At 38.7% G+C, this 17231-nt stretch overlaps 1 protein-coding gene across 1 annotated transcript in view; it reads left to right on the top strand.

Annotated features, from left to right (window-relative positions):
• The window catches only part of CFH (complement factor H), a 272806-nt gene that overhangs the window by 185237 nt on the left and 70338 nt on the right, over positions 1–17231 (top strand). Inside the window, exons 14-15 of the mRNA XM_075833420.1 lie at positions 12106–12159; positions 14625–14807. Coding sequence (XP_075689535.1) covers positions 12106–12159; positions 14625–14807 — 237 coding nt within the window. The remainder of the gene's footprint in view (positions 1–12105; positions 12160–14624; positions 14808–17231) is intronic.

Genomic DNA, 17231 nt, shown 5'->3' with positions numbered 1-17231 from the left:
AACCGATTACCTTAGAACAATATGTGAGACACCTTAGAACTAAAAAAAATAGTTTCTTTACATTTTTTCTTATATAAGACCTGCGAACTAAAATAAAATGTTCTCCAATTTGGAACAGTAATAAAGTTCTATGTGTCCTGAAGAAAAAGATAATAATTCATAACAATTTTTTAGCCTTTAGAATGCAGCATTTTAAAATGTGAAATTTAGCTCTGGACATTCAAGCTTTGTGAACCCTGCTGATTACTGTAGTGAAGTCGGAGTGGTGCCAAGAGTTTTTTCTTTTGTGACATTATTAGGATTTTTGTGTTCTCTGCTTACAATATCTCAGATTTTTTGTTTGTTTGTTGCAATTACTTAATGTATAAGGGAAATGGTCTTCACTGCATTACAGTTTTTTCATCTGTGACATGATATGCCACGGACACCTTCCCGCATACTTATGGGTAAGTGTCCAGGCCATAGAAATGACACGCAAAAAATATGGCGTGTTCTATTTTTTTCATTTATAGACCGTACTCCTATACTTTATAATGTGAGCACGGCCGCTGGTCAATAGAAGAAAAATCTTTTCAGAAATAACACTGTGGATTTGGGTAGCTTGTACCATAGAATTATTTCTGAAAAGATTTCTTTCCATTGACCAGCGGCCATAGAGTTTGACAAAGCCAGGATTGTGGCCGAAACGTTGCTTTCTCTGTTATATTGCCCTAATCAAACAAATAAATTTTTGCATATTTCAACCAAAGGAGTGCTTAAGTTTATCTTTACAAATGTCTACAGGGTGGGAACCCTACCTACAGCACCCAGATGATGTGCAGAGTGCCACAGATTCAATCTACAGGGTGGGCCATTTATATGGATACACCTAAATAAAATGGGAATGGTTGGTGATACTAACTTCCTGTTTGGCACATTAGTATATGGGAGGGGGGAAACTTTTCAAGCTGGGTATTGACCATGGCGGCCATTTTGAAGTCGGCCATTTTGTATCCAACTTTAGTTTTTTCAATTGGAAGAGGGTCATGTGTCACATCAAACTTATCGAGAATTTCACAAGAAAAACAATGGTGTGCTTGGTTTTAACGTTACTTTATTCTTTCATGAGTTATTTACAAGTTTCTGACCACTTATAAAATGTGTTCAAAGTGCTGTGCATTGTGTTGGATTGTCAATGCAACCCTCTTCTCCCACTCTTCACACACTGATAGCAACACCGCAGAAGAAATGCTAGCACAGGCTTCCAGTATCCGTAGTTTCAGTTGCTGCACATCTCGTATCTTCACAGCATAGACAATTGCCTTCAGATGACCCCAAAGATAAAAGTCTAAGGGGGTCAGATCGGGAGACCTAGGGGGCCATTCAACTGGCCCACGACGACCAATCCACTTTCCAGAAGCTGGCACGTTCCCTGAGTTTTTCCAGCAAGATGGTGCACCACCACATTATGGGTGTCAGGTCCGAGCATTCCTAGATGAACAGTTTCCTGGAAAGTGGATTGGTTGTCGTGGGCCAGTTGAATGGCCCCCTAGGTCTCCCGATCTGACCCCCTTAGGCTTTTATCTTTGGGGTCATCTGAAGGCAATTGCCTATGCTGTGAAGATACGAGATGTGCAGCAACTGAAACTACGGATACTGGAAGCATGTGCTAGCATTTCTTCTGCGGTGTTGCTATCAGTGTGTGAAAAGTGGGAGAAAAGGGTTGGATTGACAATCCAACACAATGGGCAGCACTTTGAACACATTTTATAAGTGGTCAGAAACTTGTAAATAACTCATGAAAGAATAAAGTAACGTTAAAACTAAGCACACCATTGTTTTTCTTGTGAAATTCTCGATAAGTTTGATGTGTCACATGACCCTCTTCCCATTGAAAAAACTAAAGTTGGATACAAAATGGCCGACTTCAAAATGGCCGCCATGGTCAACACCCAGCTTGAAAAGTTTCCCCCCTCCCATATACTAATGTGCCACAAACAGGAAGTTAATATCACCAACCATTCCCATTTTATTTAGGCGTATCCATATAAATGGCCCACCTTGTATATAGTAAATCACACCAAGCAATTGGATTCGCCAAAACATCAAGTGAGATTTCTACATTTTCCTCATCTCTATATACAATTCTAAAAAAAAAAATTCTACTACTAATGTGTTGTTACATCCAGTGGAATTCTCATTTGTTTATTTTATAGTGCCGTTTACTTCTAGGGCACTGTACATGCATATGAATTGCCATGAAATGTTACGTTACATATATTGTACTAATTTTAAGTTACAGCCTGTGTTATTACAGATTTCATTTCACAATGCTGCAGGTTTCAGTGTTCTTGCTGGTTCAATGCCTGCCTAGAACTTACTCTAGTCATTTACATCCTTTGAAGTCTAGTCTTTACATCAGGCCCTGTACAGTAATCTAATATACAAAAAGCTAACAGTCCACCCCATTATAGGAGCTCAACTCTGCTGGTCAGGATTTATATGTCTACAAGCTGATTACTTTTTTTGAAACTATTTAAGGCAAATCTTAAACATAAGAGCAAAAGGTAGAGAAACACTTTTATGATATCCAAATAGCCATTTTCAAAAAAAGACCCTGCATCAAGGAATCAAATGGCTGATACAGAAATAGAAATACAGAGTGATGCAATAAGAAAAACAGAACTATTTACAATTGAATTAACTACAATTAAATGTGAGTTCAATCTGGATTGACCCGAGAGCAATAAATTTGCCTCGAATAAAGGCCTTATGAGATTCCCAAACCAAGTCAGAGGAAACACTAGTAGTCGTATTCCTAGAAAAAGTCTGACAATGCTTCCTGCATCTGTGCCAACTCTCCCTCCCTATCGAGTAGTGTTTTGTTAACTCTCCACATCCAGGTCCTAGGAGGGAGGGAGGGAGGGAGGTAATAGGGAGTGTCATATCTATCGGGCCATAATCCGAGTGGGTGATACTCTGATCTCAGTAGAGTAGTCTAAAGGAAAGTGAGTAGCAGGAATTAGTACATAGCCCAGCCTGTAATGTGTGTTATGAACCGCAGATTAGAAAGTATAATCCTTATCGTTTGGATACTGGAGAAGCCAGACATGTGTAAGTCTTGTTTAATGCAAACATTTTATCAATATATTAAGAGAAGGGAAAGAGTAAGCTAATTTAGTGGCAGAGGAGTCCAAGAGAGGGTCAATAGCTAATTTCAAGTCTCCTCCCACTAAAATGATACCTTCGGCAAAAATGTGAAGTTTCTCTAGAGTCTCCAGCAACTAGTCGACCTAGTGAAGATTAGGCACATACAGGCTCGCAATCATGACCATGGTCCCCACCAAAGTACCTATTATGAAAACAAATCAGCCATCAGGGTCTGTATGGGTAAGAGTAAACAAGAAGGAAAGGTATTTTCGAAAAGCAGTACTTGTTCCCTTTGAGGCATAGGAGGGATGAGAGCTGTGGAACCACTGAGAGTAGAAATGGTGGCGAAGTTGTGGAATACGGTGGGTCTTAAATAGTGTCTCTTGTAATAAGGGGATATCAGAGCTGGACTTCTTTAAAAGAGAAACAATCTGACTACGTTTCCTGGGATCATTGAAACCCTTCGCTTTATAAGATCTTATACGTAATTTCCTGTGAGCCATAAAATGTGAGTATGAAGAAGGGGAGATCTTAGATCTTAGATGTTAGATCTTCAACTTTTGCCCAAGCTGGAATGGATAAGTCGGGTTGTCCTAAGGCAGCCATTGCGTGCTGGATATCTTCGGATGAGATATCTTTTGCCGGAAAACTGTAATTTAATCCTGAAAGGAAAGAGCCAAATGGATGGAGTACACTGTCATCTCAGGGCATCAGTTAGTGGTTTAACCCCTTAACGCTCCATGACCTACTATTAGGTCATGCTAACTGTAGCGTTCGCGCTCAGTGACCTAATAGTAGGTCATGGAGTAAACACGGCGCCGTTCGCGCGGGGCGCGTTCATGAGCTGTGATAGCTGCTGTTTCCGACAGCAGACTATCACTGCTCAATGTGCCGGGACCGATCGCGGAGCTCCCCCGCCGATTAACCCCTCAGAAGCCGCGTTCAATAGCGATCGCGGCTTCTTAGGGGTTAATCCGCCATCGCCGGCCTGCTACGCGATAGCGGCCGGCGATGGTGACTATGGCAACCGGACACCAAACAATGGCGTCCGGCTATGCCATAGACGGAAGCCTAGTGGGTCCTGACAACGTCAGGACCCACTATGCTTGCTGTCAGTGAGTAGCTGACAGTTCTAATACACTGCACTACGCATGTAGTGCAGTGTATTAGAGTAGCGATCAGGGCCTCCTGCCCTCAAGTCCCCTAATGGGACAAAGTAATAAAGTAAAAAAAAAGTTAAAAAAAGATGTGTAAAAATAAGAAAATAAAAGTTTTAAAAGTAATAAAAGTAAAAGTCCCCCTTTTTCCCTTATCACTCCTTTATTATTAATAAAAATATATAAACAAACAAATAAACTATACATAATTGGTATCGCCGCGTCCGTAACGGCCTGAACTACAAAATTATTTTGTTATTTATCCCGCACGGTGAATGCCGTAAAAAAAAATATTAATAAACCGTACCACAATCACAATTGTTTGGTCACTTCACCTCCCAAAAAAATGGAATAAAAAGAGATCAAAAAGTCGCATGTACCTAAAAATGGTGCTGATCGAAACTACAGTTCGTTACGCAAAAAATAAGTCCTCGCACGGCTTTATTGATTGAAAAATAAAACCGTTCTGGCTCTTAGAATAAGGTAACACAAAAAGTGAATGATTGTTTACAAAACGTATTTTATTGTGCAAACGCCATAAGACATAAAAAAAAACTATAAACATCTGGTATCGACGTGATCGTATCGCCCCGCAGAATAAAGTGAATATGTCATTTATAGCGCACGGTGAACACTGTAAAAAAAATAGAATAAAAAAACAATAGTAGAATTGCTGTTTATTAGTCACCACGCCACCTAAAAATGGAATAAAAACTGATCAAAAAGCCGCATGTACCCCAAGAAAACTACAATCCATTCCTCAAGGGGTCTAGTTTCCAAATTGGGGTCACTTTTGGGGGGTTTCCAATGTTTTGGCACCACAAGACCTCTTCAAACCGGACATGGTGCCTAATAAAAAAGAGGGCTCAAAATCCGCTAGGTGCTCCTTTGCTTCGGAGGCCGATGCTTCAGTCCATTACCGCCCGAGGGCCACATGTGGGATATTTCTCTAAACTGCAGAATCTGGGCAATACGTATTAAGTTGCGTTTCTCTGATAAATCCTTTTGTGTTATAAAAAAAATGGTATAAAAATAGTAAATTTCACCTCTACTTTGCTCTAAATTTCTGTGAAGCACCTAAAGGGTTCATAAACTTTCTAAATGCTGTTGTGAATACTTTGAGGGGTCTAGTTTCTAAAATGGCGTATTTGATAGGGGTTTCTAATATATGGGCCCCTCAAAGCAACTTCAGAAATGAACTGGAACCTAAAAAAATAAATAAATGAGGCAATACTTCGCTTCTTACATTATACTCATAATGAGCCGTGCCCACCCCGAGATGACCCCAGTTTTGACCGTTTGTATAAACGGAGACCCCTATTAGACCGTTTCAGTGCCCGGTTTTCCCAAGCATTCACCCCCGAGAAGTGTTTTTCTATTGATGAGTCCCTGGTACATTTTAAAGGGAGGGTTCAATTCCGCCAGTACCTGCCAGGTAAGAGGGCAAGGTATGGCGTGAAGATGTATAAGCTGTGAGAGTGCATCAGGGTATACCTACAGATTTAGGATATATGAAGGAAAGGCCACCCCCAAACCAGACTGCATCCTGGACTACAATAGGTACATGGGAGGGATGGACTTGTCAAATCAAGTCCTGAAGCCCTACAGCGCCATGCGGTGTGGTATAAGAAGCTGGCCGGGCACATCATACAGATGGCTTTGTACAATGCGTACGTGCTACGTCGATGTGCAGGCCAGAGGGGAACTTTCCTGGAATTTCAAGATCTAATCTTTAGGGAACAGGAAGGGGGGGCACCCAGTACTTCTGGAAGCGAGGCCACACGCATCGTACCAGGGCAACACTTTCCAGGAGAAGTTCCCCAAACCGGTGGAAAGGGAAAGAGTCAAAAGAGGTGCAGAGTCTGCTATAAGAGGGGGATAAGGAAGAACACAATATACCAATGTGACACGTGTCCCGAAAAACCAGGGCTCTGTATAAAAGATTGTTTTAAAATGTATCATACATCCCTTGATTTTTAATTTACCCTGATGCACTCCGCACAGCTTACCCCCCTCATCTTTCCCTTCTGAGCCCTGCCGTATGCCCAGGCAGCTGATAACAGCCACATGTAGGGTATTGCCGTACCCAGGAGAACCCACATTACAATTTAAGGGGTGTATATCTCCGGTGGCGCATGCTGGGCACACTATATCGGACACTGACATGCCATATATATATATTAAATTGCAAATCTCACACTGCACCATCTGCTGCGCATTATCTTTTACACAGTACCTGTGGGGTCAAAATGCTCACTACACCTCTAGATAAATGTCTTAAGGGGTGTAGTTTTTAAAATGGGGTCACTTCTCGGGGGTTTCAACTGTACTGGTACCTCAGGGGCTTCTGCATACATGACTTAGCACCAGAAAAGCTCCAGTAGGCCAAATGGTGGTCCTTTCCTTCTGAGCCCTCCCATGGGCCCAAACAGCAGTTTATCACCACAAATGGGGTATTGCCGCACTAAGGACAAATTGGGCAACAAAATGGGGTATGTTGTTCCTTGTGAAAATAAGAAATTTTGATCAAAAATGACATCTTATTGGAAAAAATATCATTTTTTTCATTTCACAGCCCAATTCAAATAGGTGCTGTGAAAAAACTGTGCGGTCAAAATGATAACAAAAACCATAAATTAATTCCTTGAGGGGTGTAGTTTCCAAAATGGGGTCACTTCTGGTGGGTTTCCATTGTTTTGATACCTCTGGGCCTCTGCAAATGCGACATGGCACCCGAAAACCAATCCAGCAAAATCTGGACTCCAACAAACACATAGCGCTCCTTTCCTTCTGAGCCCTCCCATGGGCCCAAACGGCAGTTTATCACCACAAATGGGGTATTGCCGCACTAAGGACAAATTGGGCAACAAAATGGGGTATGTTATTCCCTGTGAAAATAAGAAATTTTGATCAAAAATGACATCTTATTGGAAAAAATATCATTTTTTTGATTTCACAGCCCAATTCAAATAGGTGCTGTGAAAAAACTGTGCGGTCAAAATGATAACAAAAACCATAAATGAATTCCTTGAGGGGTGTAGTTTCCAAAATGGGGTCACTTTTGGTGGGTTTCCATTGCTTTGATACCTCTGGGGCTCTGCAAATACGACATGGCACCCGAAAACCAATCCAGCAAAATCTGGACTCCAACAAACACATAGCGCTCCTTTCCTTCTGAGCCCTCCCATGGGCCCAAACGGCAGTTTATCACCACAAATGGGGTATTGCCGCACTAAGGACAAATTGGGCAACAAAATGGGGTATGTTGTTCCCTGTGAAAATAAGAAATTTTGATCAAAAATGACATCTTATTGGAAAAAATATCATTTTTTTCATTTCACAGCCCAATTCAAATAGGTGCTGTGAAAAAACTGTGCGGTCAAAATGATAACAAAAACCATAAATGAATTCCTTGAGGGGTGTAATTTCCAAAATGGGGTCACTTCTGGTGGGTTTCCATTGTTTTGATACCTCAACACCTCTTCAAACCTGGCATGCTGCCTAAAATATATTCTAATAAAAAAGAGGCCTCAAAATGCACTAGGTGCTTCTTTGCTTCTAGGGCTTGTGTTTTAGTCCACGAGCGCAGTAGACACACATGTGGGACATTTCTAAAAACTGAAGAATCTGGACAATACATATTTTGTAGTATTTCTCTGGTAAAACCTTCTCTGTTACTAAAAAAAAATTGAATAAAATTGAAATTCAGCAGAAAAAATGAAATTTGCAAATTTCATTTCCACTTTGCTTTAATTCCTGTGAAATGCCTGAAGGGTTAAAAAACTTTCTATATGCTGTTTTGAATACTTTGAGGGGTCTAGTTTTTAAAATGGGGTGTTTTATGGGGGTTTCTAATACATAGGCCCCTCAAATCCACTTCAGAACTGAACTGGCACCTTCAAAAAAAGGCTTTTGAAATTTTCTTAAGAATATGAGAAATTGCTGTTTATGTTCTAAGCCTTGTAACGTCCAAGAAAAATAAAATAATGTTCAAAAAACGATGCCAATCTAAAGTAGACATATGGGAAATGTGAACTAGTAACTATTTTGGGTGGTATAACCGTCTGTTTTTCAAGCAGATGCATTTAAATTCTGAAAAATGCTATTTTTTGTAAATTTTCTCTAAATTTTGCAATTTTTCACAAATAAAGACTGAATATATCGACCAAATTTTACCACGAACATGAAGCCCAAAGTGTCACGAGAAAACAATCTCAGAATCGCTTGGATAGGTTTAAGCATTCCGACGTTATTACCACATAAAGTGAAATATGTCAGATTTGAAAAATGGGCTCTGAGCCTTAAGGCCCAAACTAGGCTGCGTCCTTAAGGGGTTAAGAGCCCTTCTCTTAGATAATGTAATGTAGAAAGGTCCTGGAAAATTTAGACATGGGATTGTGAGGGCCTGTAGAGCAAGGATGCTTGAGAAATCCCCGTAGAAGGAGTCGCCGAAGATGCACGTTTGGCTCGCTCAGTGTGCAGGCCACGCCCCCTGATGACTTTTTTTAATAGCATCCAGAAGAACTGTTAGTGTAGTTTTTTAGGTGATGTACATGCTGTAACTCGGCCATGGTGACATCTCTATAGATATGTCACCATGGTGGACAGCTATTGTCTGTTAGGAAATGGGTTCTGTTAATTAATGAGGTATTGACTGTTTCCTGCAATAAAAATGCCATTTGAGATAATGTTTGGATATATTAAGTCAAACTCCTTGAAAAAAACAGGGCCATTATGTTTGCTTTAAAACCATATAGCAATGCACAGGAGTAATGTTGAAGTAATGTTGAATTCAATTTGTCTCTGTTTTTTTGTGGTGTTGAGGATTTCACCTCTTTTTTACCTGCTCCGGTTGTTCATCTCATTGTTGAGATATTTCAGTGAGTAGAGAGCTGAGTTGTATATTTGGTTGTTTTGGTTGTCTGCCATTTGTAATGGTATGTGTATGTTGTTATTAGCATGCCTGAACACTTATTTATTTATTTTTCATATCTCGGCCGGTAATTGTTTAAAAGGCTTGATCACGTTTGTCCGCTTTGTTCAACTGTAATGGCTAATAACATTTAGCATTTTTTTATGGGGGTCATTAATATGAATGACTCGATGCTTTATATCAAATGTGTATGGCCAGGTTTAGTGTGATTATATGAGGTTAACTTGCATTTTCTAAAGTAATTATTAGTCCTGCACTGATCTTAAACCCATATGCAAGTCTATATCTGATTGACTGAAGAGAAACTAAATTTTGACTGGTCAAGTTAAATTCCTGTTTTCAATCAAATATGTTGTGTGCATGTTGTTATACTTTACAAGCATTCCACTACATAAGTAATATTGCACCAGTTTTATCACAACCTCTAAAACATCAGTTGGCTTTTTAATCTACTAAATTTAATGGGAGTTAAACATTTATCACCTATTCACAGGATAGGAGACAAATGTATAATTGTTACATACTCTACAGCTGGGACCCCCATATATCACGAGAAGAAACGTGATGTGGTAGGGGTCCCAGAGTTTACCATAAATGTTTTTCACAAGCCATAAACATTTTTCGTAAGCCAACCACTTTAAATAGACTTTGTGCAATGATTCTCTTTCCCCAGTCTCACAAGTCTGCTGCCTTTTGGATACATTTATTTGAGCTCTGTCATTTAGACCACACATCCATTCTAAGCCTTTACCATATTAGACTGAATAGGGCAGATTGACTATTCAAATTGCACCAAAATTGTGGCTCAAATTGAGTTAGAATTCTGGTGCAGATGCTGTGTACCAAATTATTAATTGTTTTAAACACTTTTGCGCCCCTCTCCCCAAGGGGGCATGGCTTAAAATGCATTCCCGTGTGCCAACATTTTTACGTAAAATAACCGGCATAAACTAAGCCAAGTGAGAGGTAGTATAAGGAAAAGTATATAACATGTCTAGCAAGATACGTCAAATTTATCTTACAGCATGCAACACTATGATAAATTTGGCACTTCTTCTGACTGCCTATTTCCAACTGAAAAAAAAACTATTTTTCTTTTCTGAAATGTAGAAACTTTGTAACATACTTTCTTTTTCAAACCTTCATGGATCGCAGGTTTAGGCCTGATTCACACGAGCGCTGCGCATCTCGGACTTGAAAACCGCAGTTTTTTACGTCCGAGGTGCAATGTCACGCATCCCCCATAGTTGAGAGTCTATGGAGGGATGCGTGATGCGCGAAAAGAACGGACATGTCCTGTTTTCGCACGGACCCTTCACACGGTCCGTTGAAACGGCTGTGTGAACAGCCACATTGAATTACATAGGTCCGTAAGATGACCGCTTTTTCAACGGCCATCCCACAGACGTTTAACACGTTCGTGTGAATCAGGCCCAACAGTCCCGGAAGTTTGGAACTTCTGTTCTTGTGGTGACACGCTGACAAAGCTAAGTCAGTCCTCCTTTTGGCCTCTGAATCAGCCATGATGGAGAAGGGACTGGTTTAGCTGATGAATTTAGGCAGCCTCTTGATAAGCGTCATCGACACGTAGAGATGAGGAAGAAACTCCTTCCCCCCGGAGCCTGTGTCACCATGTCATCACAAGAATGGGCAGCTCCAAACTTCTGGTAACACATGATGGAGAATGAAAACATGTGATGGAAAGAAAGTATATTACAAATTTCTTCATTTCAGAAAAGAAAAATAAAAAATTGTTTTTATTTTCGTTCGACAACCCTTTTAAATAAATTATATATTGTTTTCCACGTTGATATTTACCACTCTCAACCAGTGCTTATTTTAAAAACAGTAGTATTACCTTCATCATTTCTCAGCAACCTTGCTAATGGACGATCACTCTTTTGCATATTTAGAATATTTAGAATTATTTTGTCCATTTCAATGCTTTTTCAGCTTTTATGATGATACTAAATACAGTTGTGTTTTACTTCACTTATTTGTCTGACCAGAAACAGTTAATCATTTTCTGAATTTGCTACCCCTAACTTTTTTTAAAATCTAGTCTTTGTTTTAATTTTCGATTTCCTTTTGTAATGCCAATTTTATTTTTTAATTCTTTCTTCCACCAACAAAGTCTCTGTACATTAGCACCCATATCGACCTCCAAATCCACTGTGTCATAATCTGACCCAGCATATATTAAATATCTACTATCCTGTGTATATGGAGTAGATTGGGTAGATTGGGTAGAGCTTTGAGTATGAGTATTCCCTTTCTTTAAAATAGAATAATAATATATAAGCCTATATAAGCCTCTATTTTTGTGCCTTTGTCATCCCTCCATGTGTTTATCTTACTAAACGTGTCTGTTTATTATCAATGTGATAATAATTTAAAACTGTGATTGATTGGATTTCATTGCAAAATGAAAATCTCCACACCATATCATAACCTAAAATTTAAAATTATACAGATTTAGACCAATTATTTATAAACATTGGAAGGAATTTTACAGAGGGGCATAATAAATATTTTACTAATTATTCTCTCAAAGACTTCACCTATCAGCAATCTTTCCTGATCATCCATTATTATTCAAATTGCTACTCCCCTATTGATACTCAGTGTGGATGCTAGAAGAAATGTATTATATATCAAACTTTGAATTTTTTGGAAAAAAAACTCTGTAAATTGTATCTCTTGCAAACATTATTTATCTCAGGGGAAAATAGGCTTGTTTTGTCTTATTGGGTGTATCAACCCTCTCACATGTGAAATAACTCCACTCATTCAAAAATAAGTATTTTTAGCATATCATAAGAGATTGGCGAAAGGGGGGAAATTCATTGCAATAATCAAATGTAATACTGCTTTTTTTTTTTCTAGTTGAAATTCCCCTTGATCCAGATTCTGTTGCTCCAGACTCAAAGAATAAGACAGGTGTGTTAGCAATTTACATATAATATTTAGTGGGAAAATACTACTAATAAAGCAAAGGTTTCAGATTTGCCTATTATAAATAAAGTATCCAACAAAGTTATAAGGCATAGATTTTTGAGATGTCCTTATAAAAAAGTAAGAAACTGTACAGTTAGAATGAAACATATTCCTCTGCATTTTGTACAAAGTCCTGATGTAACAGTTAGGCTTCTGGATAGGAGCATAGACCAACTGTGTCAATATTAAATTTGGCTAACTATGGTAAGTCCAGTGGCAGTGATACAAGGAGAGGGATGTTGACCAAACATGTAGGTACTACACCTGACATCCCTTTATGAGAGATAGAGAGGGTTGTAGTTTTGTTTTTTTTAGGTTTTCTGATCCACATTGCTTTACTTACAGTAAATGTGTCACTTTATACTAACCGTCAAGGTCACAAAGATAATGACAATAGTTTATATTTAACCATCATAATTAATACACATTCCTGAAAGAAAAAAAAGGAATCATAAACATGTCCGTTTTCTTAGAGGAAATATTTGCCAAACCAGATGCAGCGGTTCTTCCACTAGATCCAGAGGACAACAGCTAGGAGCTGGAGTACATTTCCACTATAATAAATGCCAGTTTAAATTATGACAAAATTATGCAGCCGTGGTGGCCACTCCTCTCTCCCCCCGAGACAGTGCCCCCCTTCCACAAAAGTGGCAAGGATGACGTAAAAAGGCCAAAAGTTTTGTGAAAATTGCGACTTTTCTTCCCCCGAAAACTGGCATACGAAGGTTGGCAAATTGCCCCCTTACTAAGACTGGCATATTATACAGTCTGCTGTACTTTGTTAGACAGATCCGCTTTATAGCGGTCACATGACTGTGGACAGATTTTTATCCCTTGGGAGTAAACAATGACGATTCCTATTAGATGACAGCAAAAGAATTGATACAGAAAGGATATTAGTGAATTCTCTAACTTTTCATCAACGATCATCATCAACATGAAGGTTAAAATGACAGCCTAACAGAAATTCTTGGACACATGTTCTGTCAGGGATGTCTTTTTTACAAAGATCCTGAAAGAGCAAGAATGCGTGACATGCAGCAGGGGCACATTGCACCTCACCGAGAAAGCTTTACCTGCCCTATAGAACATAAATACATTTAACAGTCAAAATGAATACTTATGTCATAAAAATAAGTACATATAATGTACAGTGTAAATCTACTAAAGAAATATGTATAAAATGTATACATATAATAGAAATGTTTACAAAATTTAAAACAGAAACAGAAATGTAATATGCGCAAGATGCATGTGTAAATCATGCAGTATTCTAATACAGGGAAATGCTAGTACAAAAAAGAAAAAGCAATATTTATAAAAAAAACAAAAGAAAAACACAATTGTCAAATTACTGCAACCGCAGCGTAAACGTTAATAAATTGTCCTGCGATGCGGAATTTAATTCTGCAGCATGTCAATTTATGCAGTGCTTTTGTTGATTTTCTGTTGCAGGTTTTCCCCATTCGATTCAATGGGGATGCAAAACCCGCAACAGAAAGCCAAGTGTTGCGACTTTTGCAGCGTAATTGCAGCAATTACGCCACAATAAACGCAACTCCGGCAAAAAAAATAATCATACTTACAAAGAATGCCCTCCTTCATCCTGCAGTCTGGCCTCCTGGGATGAAGTTTCATCCCATGAGACCGCTGCAGCGTCACATGGCCTGCAACGTCATCGTAGGAGACTAGAGTGGACGTTAAAGGAGGGAGGGGGTAAGTATGAGAGCTTTTTTTTGCTCTGTAGAAATTCCGTCTGAAAAACCACACCACAGTGGTGCGATTTTTCGGACGGAAAGTGCTGCGGGTGCCAGGTTTACGCAGGGTATCCGACCAGAGGGAACCCGGCATAAAAGTATATTCATGAATTGTAAAGTGCTGGGGAATATGTTGGCGCTATATAAATAAAGTTTATTATTATTATTCACACGGTGCAGATTTGTTGCAGAGATTTCTGCATTGAATATCTGCTCCATACCAAATGGGTTTTTTTCTGCAGCGTGCAATTCAGATGATTTGGACAGTGGCAGAAATTTCTGCAACAAATGAGCCCCATGTAAATAATACTTTACCATTATTTGTGTTTGTAATCATTTTTATATTACCTCTTTCTTACCCATTTTTAATAAATTGTATAGTGCCATAAAATATTTTGTTGCTATATAAATTTAAAATGATAAACAATATACAGTATATGTCTGTGTGTATGCATATACCATCGTATGTTTATGTGTCATGTCATTCACCGTGGAATTTAAGGCAATAGTAAAGGCAAGCCGTACTGCAGGCAGAGCCATAGGGGCAGACCTGTGGGACTAGGGTTTAGAGTAAGGGAACTTGGTTGCAGCATGAGGAGTGGAGAAAAGGCTAGGAATATTTATTAATGGTAATTGTTGTTTAACTCCTAGAAAAAAGAGAAGGCAAATGTCCTCCAGCATATAGTCCAAAAAATGCTGAAATTAAAGATCCAAGGGAAGCATATTATAGCAATGACAATGTTACCATGACTTGTGTCAGTGGATTTAAGATGTATGGCTCTCCAATAATTCGGTGTGTCGAAGGAAAATGGGAACAACCTCCAGAGTGCATACGTAAGTTATATAAATATATCTATAAATATAATGTCCCCCCAGTGCTTTTGTTTTTTTTTTGTTTTTTTTTATTTAACCCCTTCAGGACGCAGCCTGTTTTGGCCTTGTGTCTGACGTGTCACTTTATGTGGTAATAACTTGGGAATGCTTTTACCTATCCAAGCGATTCTGAGATTTTTTTTCTCGTGACATATTGTACTTTATGTTAGTGGAAAAATTTGATCGATAAATACAATATTTATTAGTGAAAAAACACCAAAATGTACAGAAAATTTGCAAAAATTAGCATTTTTCTCAATTTAAATGTATCTGCTTGTAAAACAGATAGTAATACCACACAAAATAGTCACTAGTTAACATTTCCCATATGTCTACTTTATGTTTGCATCATTTTTGAACGTCCTTTTATTTTCTAGGACGTTACAAGGCTCAGAACTTTAGTAGCAATTTCTTACATTTTAAAGAAAATTTCAAAAGACCTTTTTTACAGGTACCACTTTAGTTCTGAAGTGATTTTGAGGGCCTCATATATTAGACTCCCCCAATAAATCACCCCATTTTAAAAACTGCACCCCTCAAAGTATTCAATACAGCATTCAGAAAGATTCTTAACCCTTTAGGCGTTTCACAGGAAATAAAGCATTGTAGAGGGGAAATGTACAAATTTTAATATTTTTTTTTTTTTCCGAAATTCATTTGTAATACATGTGTCCATAGAGATACTTAGTTTTGGTTGTAACCCATTATCCAATACGGGAGAACTAAATATATATTGGAAGTCTAATAACCTCAAATAGATTACATGTAAGGGGGAGCAAGTATTACCAGCCATACACTTAAACAACTGAGGTTAATCTCAGCCATTCCAATAGAGGTGATAAATGTAGGTGAAGTTCTAGTTTCTTGGTTGGTAATGTTCTCTCCACCTACATTTATCTCCGCAATTGGTATGGCTGAGATTAACCTCAGTTGTTTAAGTGTATGGCTGGCAAATATACAGGGTAGGCCATTTATATGGATACACCTAAATAAAATGGGAATGGTTGGTGATATTAACTTCCTGTTTGTGGCACATTAGTATATTGGAGGGGGAAACTTTTCAAGCTGGGTGTTGACCATGGCAGCCATTTTGAAGTCGGCCGTTTTGTATCCAACTTTAGTTTTTTCAATGGGAAGAGGGTCATGTGACACATCAAACTTATCGAGAATTTCACAAGAAAAACAATGGTGTGCTTGGTTTTAACGTTACTTTATTCTTTCATGAGTTATTTACAAGTTTCTGACCACTTATAAAATGTGTTCAAAGTGCTGCCCATTGTGTTGGATTGTCAATCCAACCCTCTTCTCCCACTCTTCACACACTGATAGCAACACCGCAGAAGAAATGCTAGCACAGGCTTCCAGTATCCGTAGTTTCAGTTGCTGCACATCTCGTATCTTCACAGCATAGACAATTGCCTTCAGATGACCCCAAAGATAAAAGTCTAAGGGGGTCAGATCGGGAGACCTAGGGGGCCATTCAACTGGCCCACGATGACCAATCCACTTTCCAGGAAACTGTTCATCTAGGAATGCTCGGACCTGACACCCATAATGACATAAATAACTCATGAAAGAATAAAGTAACGTTAAAACCAAGCACACTATTGTTTTTCTTGTGAAATTCTCGATAAGTTTGATGTGTCACATGACCCTCTTCCCATTGAAAAAACTAAAGTTGGATACAAAATGGCCGACATCAAAATGGCCGCCATGGTCAACACCCAGCTTGAAAAGTTTCCCCCCTCCCATATACTAATGTGCCACAAACAGGAAGTTAATATCACCAACCATTCCCATTTTATTTAGGTGTATCCATATAAATGGCCCACCCTGTATAATGAATAGTATAATGCCTTTTATTTTAATTTCAACTCCTAATTGGATAAAAGTTGTATTTCATCATGCTGAAAGGGCAGATTTTAAGCAGGTTTCAGTTCTAAGCAAAGCTAAGATGTCCTAGTCACTGATCATCCATTCCTAGTATATATACTTAAAGTGTATAATAAAGAAATAATTATTTTTTCTTGTTTCTTAACCGTTATTTCTACAATCATTTATTTTATGACTGCTTGTTATGTTTTCAAAGCTCCCCTCTATATAAGGCTGAATTCACACTGATACTATTCAGTGTCCACTTGGCATATGTACTGGAAAAACTCTCGGTGCATACGCCCAAATGTGTCCATATGCACCCATTCAACTGATGGAGGTAAAAAAAACTGTCCTACTAGCCTCCGTCAGGATAGTATGTGTCAGTGAATCTTTTTTTTCAACTGTATATAAAAGCGTAGTCGACTGCGCTATTCCATACAGAGGCATCCCGTAAAAAAAAGTATACCGTGTGGTATACATATTTTTTTTTTATCATGAAAGCCTATGGGC

The sequence above is a fragment of the Rhinoderma darwinii genome, chromosome 7, assembly GCF_050947455.1.
Source record: "Rhinoderma darwinii isolate aRhiDar2 chromosome 7, aRhiDar2.hap1, whole genome shotgun sequence".
Lineage (NCBI taxonomy): Eukaryota > Metazoa > Chordata > Amphibia > Anura > Rhinodermatidae > Rhinoderma > Rhinoderma darwinii.
The sequence above is the reverse complement of the archived record's forward strand: the minus strand, read 5'-3'. Positions and strand labels throughout refer to the sequence as shown.